We start from the raw sequence: 13,112 nt of genomic DNA, 5'->3' as shown, positions 1-13,112 counted from the left end.
CAGGGTCAATCTGTAAAGTATTCTGTACAAAGTTTGGATCTTAACCTGTAAGTTTGAAGAAGCCATCAAAGGCTTTTTTAAAGTGAAAGAGTAACATAATCAGCTCTATATTTTAGCTGCCTGGTTGGTGAAGGTGAAAACAGGAAGTAAATAACATTTTCTCAGAGGTTTCTCTCAGACATTGGATCTAAGTAAACAGCTAACACTGCACCTAAAAAAGCATGGAATCTTAATATTATCTAAGCAAGGGATAGAAGGCACGATTAATATGACACATTTGTTCTGAGACAAAAATCTGTGGACACCCCTGGGGATCATAAACATCTAAGGTTATGAGAGGCAGTACAGTAAAACAATTAAGAGAGTAAGCTCTCTCTGGGACAGGACCACTTGGATGTGAATTCTAGTACTGGCACTTATGAGCTGTATAAAGTTTGGCAAGTTATTTAATCTATCTGTACCTCAATTTACACATTTGTAAAAATGGGAATAATAACAATATCTGCCTCATAGAGTTATTAAAATTAAACAGAACAACACATTTTATAACATAGTGCCCAGCACCTAGTATACCTTCAATAAATGTAAGCTATGAATAAGATAAAACCAGTACCAAGCAAAAGCTTCCTCTTCAACACTTCTATACATTCTCCTTATGCCTATAATTCAGAATTTAGAATATTTAACTTGTAGCAGAGTTGTGTACACATTTCTCTTTTCTACTAGATTTTTAAAACTTTGAAGGCACAGTAAGCATCATATTCCCCTCTGTGCCACATGTTTAGAAGGTAAGCAATAAGTCTTTATTGAGGGTAATTAATTTAAAAGCAGTTCAATTGCTACTTTAAATTCACTTAAGTTCATATGACAACTTTCAACTAAAAGGGTGCTTACCACAGATTACTAACAATATATCATCCTTAATGTGAGTTGCTACAAATTTTATACTAATCCTAATTTCAGCATCTTTTTTCCAAAGAAGAAATAATGTATTCCTATCACTTAGAGGGCCCGAGACTGTGCAAAAAGAATAAGTACAAGATGAAAAATAAATATATGTTCACAATCCCCCTAAGTAATGGGGAACTTGGTTGGTGGGACTCTTATTTCCTCCAAACAGGATGAGAAATAACAAGAGATATGATATTAACAGGTGAATTTCTTTCCATGCTCTTTTTAAGAAACCCAAATTTTTCTTCTAAAAAGAATACAGTTCATACTTCTGTAAAATATAATAAAACTACTGCTGTAATGTACAATTGCTAAAAAAATAAAAAATAGTTCAGTTCAATAGAAATAACAAACATAAATCTAAAGTAGAAGAAATAACTTATTAAAATAAGTTTAGATCTCATAAGATTTATAAATCTACTAACCATGGAAAAATTAGGTACTAATTTATCTTATGAAAAGTAGTCATTTGTCAATTACCGTCTTTTCTGCCACATTTGTTCAAAAGCATCTGCAAGTTCTATGTTGGTAATTTCTTCAGAATCTTGAAATTTCAAGAAACCGTTTCCACCATGTCCTTATAGGAAGAGCCAGAAAGATCAAACAGACACTATTTTTAATGCAAACTGCACACATCCAGATATAAACATTCACTTCATCCATGGCAATATTTCAATATCACTTGTTATTTTATATTCTAAAATAAAAACTACTGTAAAAACAAATAAATTTAATTTTCTGCTATACCAATTAAAGAGAATAATGATAGACTATGTAAAAAATAGTAGATATAATATATATTTAAAAGATTTTCTATCATTCAGTTTTAGAAAAGCACATTTATACTTTTTTCACTGGCTCCATTACTATGCCAGAAATGAGTTTCCATAGATAAAAATTTCTCAAATACCAGGCAAACATTTTTGGTGAGAAAGGAGCTGAAGACACTAGCTAGTCCCATGGTAAGCTAGCACTATTCACAGTATATACTTGAAATGCTATATCAATAGGAAGTGTAGTTCTCACCTAAAACTTGATGTTTTCACAATCATCAACCACTGTCCCATGAGAGTTGACCACAAGATTATGACATTTAGAATGCATGATAGAGCCAGTCTGCCTGGATACAAATGCTAGCTTTACTACTTAATGACTCTGTTATTTTAGGCAAGTAACTTAACCTTTCTATGCCTCAGTTTCCTCAGATGTAAAGTAAGAAATGTATCAGTAAGGCCATCATTAGCGTGCCTATATAGGTCCTTTGTGCAGATTTTAAAAAGGTACTTCCCACTGGATAACAAAGTAGAAAAATCTGTGTATTTCAGTGCTCCCACTAAATATAAGCAGTCCTGTAAGCTCAAAAGTGGTTAGTGGCTATGCCTTAGGGTGGGTTAAGGGAAGAGGAATATTTCTCTCTCCCATTAGACACAACTTTATAGCAAGGCACACAGCTGAGTAAGTGTAAACATATACTAGATCTCAGCTCCCACTCACCACCCGAGCCAGACACTTACGTGCAGTGCACAACCCACATAACCATATATGACAGCCCTGAAAATCGGCACTTAAATCTTTAGATTGTTGTGAGGATGAAATGAACTAATATACACAATGATTAAGAATACTGCGTGATGTATAGTAAGCCTCAATAAATACTAGCTATTACCGTTTTTATTATGATATTATCATAATTATCAGCCTTCCCATTCTCTTACATGGGTTGGCAAACTTTTTCTGTAAAGGGCCAGGTGGTAAATGTTTTAGACTTGTGAGCCATATGGTCTCTGTTGCAACTCCTGGACTCTGCCACTGTAATGTAAAAGCAGCCACAGACAATACATAAAACAAATGGTTACAACTGTGTTCTAATAAAACTTTACTTCCAAAACAGTAGCCCTTCCATGGGCCATGGTTTGCCAATTCTATCTTAGATACTGGAATTTCTCCCATACTTGGAGCTATCGTGAAAGAGGACCAACAGACTCAGAAAAAAATGTTGTAAAACCTTTTGTTTAGTACATCAAATAAAGCCAAGCTTTATTGAAGACTGTACGTCTTCCTATTTGCCACAAAAGCTTGAAAATTTCTTGTAAATGTCAGATAAACTAAAATGAAAATTTTCCTGACTTCATTAACTCTGCTGGGTTAATTTAGAAAGTTTATAAATTGATTGTATTTTAAAAGCTGTAAATAAATGCAACATGATAAAGAAAAGAAGACCACTAAGTAGGGGTCACTGTCCTGCTGTATGACATCTAAGAATCATTCTGCACCTGTTTTATCATCAGCTGATGAGTAATACACTGTTTTCAAATATCATTTCAAGTTGTTATACATTATGAGAAAAGAGAACTTCATAACAAACTATCAAACTACTTGAACCAAAAATTATTTAAGATGTTTAAATTTCTTTCCATGCAAATTCCTTTTTGAAAAGAGCTGCAACATATGCTATCATTAAATATCTAAATTATGAAATTACCTGTCATATAAATAAGAATATTACTCCTATCATCAGAAAGAAGACGTTTTGACCGAGGCGTACTAGATGGAATCCTCCCAGTTAATACCCGTAAAAAATTTTCCACTGTTACCTGAAAAAAAAGTGAAAAATCAGATGAAATAGAATTGAGGGAAACCTGATAATTGTTTTTTACTTTCAAAAACACTCCTTCTTCTTTCTCTATGTATTACTCAGCATAAACTGAAAATAAAACCTAAAGAGAAATATAACTCAATTAAAATATATTTATTTAAATGTATACCTCAAACTAACTTTGTTTCCATTTCTAACAAAATACTAAAAACAAATAAAAACTACCTTGGGGAAAAATAGGTTAATTATTCATTTAAAAGTTCAAATACTATACAAAATATTGCCAAAACCTTAAAGATTATCAATCTGTCTTCACAGGCAATTCTTTGGGAAGATACAAAATATAGAAACATAAATAAATTCAACAACATTATAACTATTGCAATTAATATATGCAACTACTTAGTCAATTCTAGATTAACAATGAAAGACAGGTCCATAATAAATTATAAAAATAAAACCATAAGGATAGATCCATAAATAATTCCCAAATTATGCATCTTTGATTTTTTAATGCATTTTGTAACTTAAATTTCATTAGGGGTATCTTTAACATGTAAAAAATTCATAACACTGTAAACCAGATTTCCCAACCAGGAATTTCTGGACATCTGGGATTCTTTGAAAGATATTAAGATCTTGGGAGTATAATGCTAATTTGAAGTTATACTATACAGATCTAAATTTAAAAAGCAGAAATTCAATCCAGCTTTCTTGTTCGACTTTTCCCTAGATCATGAGTATGTAAGAGTGTGTGTGTGTGTGTGTGTGTGTGCGTGTGCGTGTGTGTGTGTGTGTGTGTGTAAGCTATTTGGTTTACATTTTTCCCAGAAGACAGCAAAATGCTAAGTGTTTTTCTTTAACAGGACTTCGTGTTGGCTAACAAGGAAGGGAAGTATTTGGTCTACATTTTACAATGACTAAATAAACAAGAAAAAGCCCAACATTCATAAACATTTAACTGTTGAACAAACATTTCTGAGTGCCTTCAGAAGGTTACAGGAACTCTCTAGGTGTAAGATACATAAGATGCAGGCCATGTTCTCAAGCAGCTTACAGCCTGGGAAAAGATATTCTTTTTAAATTGCTTCAAAACAGGTCTGGGAACATGGGAAATTGTGTCTTACTTTTGGTAGACTTGGTAAAAGGGGAAGGATTATTGAGGAAGACTTCATCAAGGAAGACTTCAAATTTTAAACATACAATCTATTAAATTTAAAATGAAATTTCAAAGAGAGAAAATATAGTATAATGCCATTTTTTCAAATTTACATTTTTATTTTTAATCATACATGCTAAAAACACTGGAAGCATATTAAAAGTGATTACCTCTAAGTAGTGTTAGTCACTTTAATATTTTCACAATATACTTACTTAAAATATAAAACTTGAAATTTTAGGTCAAATATGAAAAACAAAGAATACACTTACTATAAAAGAATGTTGATACATTAAACCTCAATAAAATACTCTAATATAGAAGCCAAGATAAAGTTGTTCTATCCTAGATACATATATGAAATATTCATGCTGTGATAGTTTTACTCATATATTGTTTCCTTAATATGAACTCCAGAAACAGAATGATAGCAAGGTTTCAGTGACAATCATGTACAAAATTTAAAGAAAAAGAATAAGATTATTTTATTCTACCACTATTTTAAAGCTTAAAAGTGAAAATATTTCAAAAACGTTGCTAAACTAAACAATTTACCTCATAACTTCTATAATCCACTTCCACATCATCTCCATACACATTTAATTCCATATTCTTGTGACTAAACACTGTAGCTGGTTTAGGATTTCTAGGGTTGCATGCCATATCATCTGCAAGCATCAGAACAATGTGACTAGGAAAAAAAAAATTTCAGTAAATATAGTGTACTATTTAAATAAAACCAGAAAGGTAAAAACAAATATATTCTATTTATATAATATGATAATTGTCTTCATTCTTTCTTTATTAAAAATAACTCAAAATAATTGAGGACATATTTAAAAGAGCTTTATTTTTTTCATATCTTTATGTAGTATAAGTTTTAAAGTAGAGAAATTAGAACAATCTGTCATGAACTTATCTGCAGAACTTGAAATTAACTAACTAACTTGAAATTAACTTGAAATTAACCAACAGAGTATACTTTATGCCATATAGCAAAAGGAAGCCAAGATGAAGGAGCTACACTGTCCTCCCGAAACATTTTTTTTTAATTTTAGTAATATTTGAAACTCTCAAGACTTACTGAGTTAAACTATGATATTCCAAAGAATCTACTTTTCAGAATCTCAAATGTTTAAGTATGAAAACATGCAATCCATCAGCAAGTGTAATCACTGTACCACAGGAACACATCTCCAATGCAGTCATTCTTCACTGGCTCCACTCCATCTCCCTGACACCAGCCTCCATCATCTCTAGATGATGCTGGACTAGGTGCTGGATTAGCTCCCACCTGGCTTCCCACTTCCACTCTCACCCTCCCATGGTTCATTCCCCTTATAGCCACCAGAGTGACCTTCCTTAAACAAGTCAAATCACTAAACTTTCTCACTTAAAACCATTCAAGAACTCCCCATTATAATTAGAGGAAAACAGAAACTCCTTACATGGTCTAAAAGGCTCAATGTGGTCTCTGTCTGTCTCTCTAACTTCAGCCCCTAGCACCCATGTTCACTATGCTACTTCCATACTGTTCCAGGAATATGCCAAGCCTTTCCCAATTCAGGGGCTACTGATCAAATTTAGACTTCTCTCCTCCCAAATCTTCATATCATTCAAATCTCAGCTAAGGTACTCTATTCTCACTTCAAGTTTTCTTTTCTATAGATCATTTACGAATCTGAAATCCCCATCTTCTCCCATCACCCTCCCACATTAGAATATGAGCATCTCTCTGAGGGCAGGGGCTTTTATCTGTCCTGTTCACCACTGTATCACTCAGGCTTAGTAATAGAGCCTGGCATATAGTAGGTATTCAATAAACATTCATTGAGTGAATGAAACATTTTCATTTTTGCTTTTATTTTCTTTGAGAGAAAATTACAAACTCTCTCTTAAATGCTTCTCATCTTGATCTTTCCATTAAAACTGGTGAACATGAATCAGGCAATTCTTTATTCTACCATATACTTGAGCTTCCCAAACATAAGGGAAAAATTAATGTGGCATATGTAATTAGTTTGGCAAGAGATAGCAAGAAGAAAATGTTCTGCTGCATATGGTCCAAATACATTAAAGTTCAGAACTGAAACACTGTGATTTTTCTTGAAAATTGGCTAGGTTTCTATTTTGAAAGGGTTCCAACCCTGCCACATTCAAAGATCAGATCTTCAGCTGTTACTGATTCATACTCACAGAATGGTGAAAGTTATTCCTCTTAAAATGGAAAATATACCTTCTCATTTTAATAACTTAAAATGATTTACATTAAGTTATTATCAATCATATATTTTCTGTTATAAGCCACTATTAAACAAGAATGAACTGACCTATAAATCTCAATATAAAAATAAAAATATTCCATTAGGTCATGTTTTTGGTTGAAGGTTAATTTCATTCCTTCATGAAATGATTACTTAATATCTATACAATGTCAATTTCATAAAAAAGTAGTCACTTCAGCTTAAAATTATAAATTCAATCAACACTTTTCCTATGGATAATTTTGAGTTTCAATATAAGTACTATAACCTTTGGTTAACATAATCAATATATCATTAAAAAATTCATTATATCTGTAGATAATAAATAAAAAACAGAACAGAAAACAGACTGAATTTTCAAAGGTTTAGAAATTCAACCACATATTCTAATGCACTGTTTCTGAAAGTTAAGAAATGTTCAGAACTCTTTTCTGGAGAAAAAAAAAACTCTCACCTGGCCAAAGCATAAAATTATGTGTAAAATGATACTTAATTATATACATGAAAATAAACTCCTTAGGCTTATATTTCTTACAAAGCTAAAAATAAATACAAAACTATAAACTAGATTCTAATAAAACTACTAAACTAATAATATTCTAAGAACATTAACTCCATTTGAAGGATGATGTTATTTTGCTGAAATTAAATGACTGCTGTTGTATTTAACAGGAAAGAGGTTAACTTCAGGCCTGGTTCTACACTTCATTTTTTTCTATATTTTGACATCTACACTACAATATAATTTTATGATATAGAATACATCTGTTCACAAAAGTATGTTGCACAAAATGCCATTCATAATTTCCATGCTCTGTTTACTGTTCAGGATAATCAGATCTTACATTTAACTAAGCCTTTTGCCAGCAAACACTCTTTGAACACCAGTTATCATGAGATCTAACTTGTTATCTCCTTAAAGTGCCTTTTTCACCTGAATATCAGGTTAGAATCACAGCAGTTATTTAAGTCTTCACTGAGTGGGTATCAAACAATCACTGCTAAAATCAAGACAAAAAAAAATCTACATTGAAGACACACTACTACATTCCTATAAATAACGATAGCAAGTTGCTTTGTCATCTTATTAAAATTAAGACAAAGATCCCTCAAATATATCCAATTGATAGAAGAATATGATATTCTTAAAGTTTGGCAGTCCTATACTACCATGTGTGATGACTCAACTCTCAAACTTTACTCAAGGCCCAGCAAAACCTACATCGCACAACAAAGCATATGGTATGGCCGTCTCTCAGCACAAAACCAAAAGGTGAGCAATGAAATTGTATAAAGTTCAAACTGGGTTTGAAACAAATACAGTGGTTATTTATATAAGTAGTTTCCACATTGTTTAAATCATACACTCACTCCTGTTAGTTAAAAAAAATGTGAGGACACACGTGTATATATATATCTACTAATTTGTAAGTCATATGTGTTTGCTATTTCAAACATATATAATAAATATTAGTGAAGCACAACTTCATTCTTTTATAGATTAAAAAAAAGAAACATAAACTGCTAAAATTTTCTTCCCTTACCACTATTTGGTGTCTGATCTAATAGAATACCCTGATCATGCTTAAATAGATTTTAAAGATCATCAAAATGAAAAAGAAATTTTAAAAACTCTCAGAAAAGAAGGCATGAAACCCAGTTCTAGAAACATATGTGAGTGGAAAATGGTCTGAAAAAAATACTTTCCCATTATTATGCTTGTCTAACATTGAAGGAACAGGTAAGCCCTGTATCAGGGCTGCTTGGCCATTCTTTACCCTCCTCCCTGAAGTTCTTCCTTGGCCCAGTCAGGAACCAGTAACCAATGGGTAAAAAAATAATAATAATTTTAAATAAATAATCTTTCACTGCCCTAGACCATAAGTATGACATTTCAAAAAGCATAACTTTTCATTTATAACAGGCTGGTATTACCATAAGAAAAATTTTTCACTAAACGAAATTTAAATAAATTACTGTATTGGTGAAAATGTTTTTAAACCATTCACTTAAAATTGCTATACATTCTTTAACCACGCTACTAATCAGATAATACTACCTTAGAGCATCTTTAGCAACCTACACCAAGCTTATCTTCAATAATATCATCATCCCAGTCTAGAATAGTAGTTGAAATTAAAGCAACTGAGGATTTGAGGATCACAGAGATCTTCGATGCTCTCTTAAATCTCTGAGTTTCTACTCATAAGTGTTACTTTTTTTTCCTGACAAATTATTCAGAATGCTCTGTGGGTTACCTCTTCTGCAGCAATCTAATGACTACTGGACCAAGCAAATTCAACAAATTTTGTTATATAATTGTTAGCTTGATGCCAGAGTAATTTACTTTTGGCTTTTCTTCTTCATTTTCTTCCATGTCTTGAGGAATCACCAAGTTAACAAATCTCGCCACCAATGCTCTACAAAACTAATCATAACAAATCAGCTAGCCACAGGTGTTGGACCATCAAGACTTTCTGAATTACTTTCAATTTGCCAAATTTTAAATATTTGGCATTATAAGACTATATGGTACCAGGTATTCTGCCATTATTAGAAACAAAACTCAAAAAACTGCACTGTAGAGACAGGAACTCAACAGCAATAGACATGTTACATAAGGGTTGAGCTAGGTAACTAGAGGCTCATATATGTAAGTCACATGAAGTTTAGTATAATACAATAATAAATAACATTTATTGAGCACTTGGTATATCTCCAGCACTGCACTAATAAAATAAGCACATTACAGGCATTATCTCATACATTATTTCCAAGATACATATTATTATCATACCTGTTTTACAGGTTATGAAATTGAGGCACAAAGAAGTTAAGTAACATGTCCCAGGTCACACACGTAGTAAGTAGTGGAGTTTGAAGTCAAACCCATTTTGTGTGACATGAACCTTTGCTTTTAATAATTCTGCATTACCCTGACACTATGTGAACTGGCATTTGAAAGAACTTAATGGTGTGTTTTGTTTTATATTGATAATTTAATCAACTCAGATAATTAAGTTAAATGCATGCACTCATTATTGCTGTTCAATATTTATGGCAAATAACTAACATAAAATAGGCCCTTGAAATTCTAAATGGAACCATCCAGAGACCATAGCAAACTCTTAAATTGAAGAATAGCACTAGGGTATGTAATTTCTCCTTTAAACATAGTAAGGTATAACTGAAAAATTTAAATGTCCACTTAAATGCAAAAATCAGAGAACAGAACATCAAAGAGATACAGAGGCTAATGTTCTAGACATTCTCCAATCAATTCTCTAAAGCCCCTGACTCTCTTCTTACAGAAAGGCATTGGGATTACATCCTGCTACTGGCCCTTCTCTCACCAAGGTCTTTTCAGCCACCAAGCCTGCCATTTTCACTCTCAGCCATCTGCACCTGAACCTATAGCCTACACCTAAGTCCTGACTGCTTTTATCTCTGCTTCCAAACACTGCCCAATATTAACCACTATTCCTATAATGGGGGAGGAGGTAAGCAGCAGAGGTGCCCCATCCACTCCTTCCCTTCTCTTGTCAGAGCTAAAATTAGTATTGTGTAGACAAGTTTTCCATCTCTTTCTTCCTGTTTTCCATTGCTCACCTTCCCACTAACTATTTAGTTTACTGACTTAGTCAAGCACACCAGCTTCAAGGCTTGAAATTCAAATCTGTGCATTATATTAGCAAAACTACAAGTTATTATATTTCTCGAACATTTTGGATGGCTCACAGAAATGGTCAAAATAATGAATGTTGCTGTGAGGAAGGCGCCTCCACTAACCCAACAGTCAAGTCGCGGAATTGGCTGGGTCCACCTCTCTGTTCAACCAGCCGTTAAGTCCTCTCCATGACCTCCTCCAGCTGGATTTTAGCTTGGACAAACCACTCTCCCTGTCTCACTGTTGGTACACCACTGGAAAGAATGATTACCATGTGGCTGACAGGGTATTAGTGTTCCGGCCTGGGACCAGGCCTGAGCCTCTGAAGTGGGAGAGCAGAATTCAGGACACTGGTCCACCAGAGACCTCTCAGCCCCACATAATATCAACCGGCGAGAGCTCTCCCAGACATCCCTGTCTCAAAGATAAGACCCAGCTCCACCCAACACCAGCAAGCTCCAGTGCTGGGCGCCCCATGCCAAACAACTAGCAAGACAGGAACACAACCCCACCCATTAGGAGAGAGGCTGCCTAAAATCATAATAAGGTCACAGACACCCCAAAACACACCACCGGACATGGCCCTGCCCACCAGTAAGACAAGATCCAGCCCGATCCACAGGAACACAGGCACCAGTCCCCTCCACCAGGAAGCCTACACAAACCACTGAACCAACCTTAGCCACTGGGGACAGACGCCAAAAACAACGGGAACTACGAACCTGCAGCCTGTGAAAAGGAGACCCCAAACACAGTAAGTTAAACAAAATGAGAAGACAAAGAAATGTGAAGCAGATGCAGGAGCAAGGTAAAAACCCACCAGACCAAATGACTGAAGAGGAAATAGGCAGTCTACCTGAAAAAGAATTCAGAGTAATGATAGTAAAGATGATCCGAAATCTTGGAAATAGAATGGAGAAAATACAAGAAACATTTAAAAGGACCTAGAAGAACCAGAGCACTAACAATGATGAACCAAAAAATAAATGAAATTAAAAATTCTCTAGAAGGAATCAATAGCAAAATAACTGAGGCAGAAGAACAGATAAGTGACCTGGAAGATAAAATAGTGGAAATAACTACCACAGAGCAGAATAAAGAAAAAAGAATGAAAAGAAATGAGGACAGTCTCTGAGACAACATTAAACGCACCAACATTCAAATTATAGGGGTCCCAGAAGAAGAAGAGCAAAAGAAAGGGTCTGAGGAAATACTTGAAGAGATTATAGTCGAAAACTTCCCTAACATGGGAAAGGAAATAGTCAGTCAAGTCCAGGAAGCACAGAGAGTACCATACAGGATAAATCCAAGGAGAAACATGCAAAGACACATATTAATCAAGTGATGAAAGGGAAAAACCTACAAACAAGATTACTCTACCCAGCAAGGATCTCATTCAGATTTGACGGAGAAATTAAAACCTTTACAGACAAGCAAAAGCTACGAGAATTCAGCACCACAAAACCAGCTTTACAACAAATGCTAAAGGAACTTCTCTAGGCAGGAAACACAAGAGAATGAAAAGACCTACAAGAACAAACCGAAAACATTTAAGAAAATGGTAATAGGAACATACGTATCAATAATTACCTTAAATGTAAATGGATTAAATGCTCCAACCAAAATACACAGACTGGCTGAATGGATACAAAAACAAGACCATATATATGCTGTCTACAAAAGACGCACTTTAGACCTAGGGACACATACAGACTGAAAGTGAGGGGATGGAAAAAGATACTCCATGCAAATGGAGATCAAAAGAAAGCTGAAGTAGCACTTCTCATATCAGACAAAACAGACTTTAAAATAAAGACTATTTAAGAGACAAGGAAGGACACTACATAATGATAAAGGGATCAATACAAGAAGAAGATATAACAATTGTAAATATTTATGCACCCAACAGAGGAGCACCTCAATACATAAGGCAAATGCCAACAACCATAAAAGCAGAAATCGACAGTAACACAGAAATAATATGGGACTTTAATACCCCACTTTCACCAATGGACAGGTCATCCAAAATGAAAACGAATAAGGATACACAAGATTTAAATGACACATTAAACAAGATGGAAAACTACAGGCCAATATCACTGATGAACATAGATGCAAATATCCTCAACAAAATACAAGCAAACAGAACCCAACAGCGCATTAAAAGGATCATACACCATGATCAAGTGGGGTTCATCCCAGGAACGCAAGGATTCTTCAATATACACAAATCAATCAATGTGATACACCATATTAACAAACTGAAAATAAAAACCACGTGATAATCTCAACAGATGCAGAAAAAGCTTTTGACAAAATTCAACACCTGTTTATTATAAAAACTCTCCAGAAAGTAGGCATAGAGGGAACCTACCTCAACATAATAAAGGCCATATATGACAAACCCACAGCCAACATCATTCTCAATGGTGAAAAACTGAAACCATTTCCTCTAAGATCAGGAACAAGACAAGG

The 13,112-nt window shown here is 34.0% G+C and overlaps 1 protein-coding gene across 1 annotated transcript in view; it reads right to left on the bottom strand.

Annotated features, from left to right (window-relative positions):
• PIGK (phosphatidylinositol glycan anchor biosynthesis class K) overlaps window positions 1-13,112 on the bottom strand; it is a 137,809-nt gene that overhangs the window by 93,198 nt on the left and 31,499 nt on the right. The window contains exons 4-6 of the mRNA XM_024119859.2: window positions 5,262-5,397; window positions 3,434-3,545; window positions 1,432-1,528 (exon numbers count right to left, since the gene is read on the bottom strand). Coding sequence (XP_023975627.1) covers window positions 1,432-1,528; window positions 3,434-3,545; window positions 5,262-5,397 — 345 coding nt within the window. The remainder of the gene's footprint in view (window positions 1-1,431; window positions 1,529-3,433; window positions 3,546-5,261; window positions 5,398-13,112) is intronic.

This window comes from Physeter macrocephalus, chromosome 4, assembly GCF_002837175.3.
Source record: "Physeter macrocephalus isolate SW-GA chromosome 4, ASM283717v5, whole genome shotgun sequence".
NCBI classification, from domain to species: Eukaryota; Metazoa; Chordata; class Mammalia; order Artiodactyla; family Physeteridae; genus Physeter; species Physeter macrocephalus.
The sequence above is the reverse complement of the archived record's forward strand: the minus strand, read 5'-3'. Positions and strand labels throughout refer to the sequence as shown.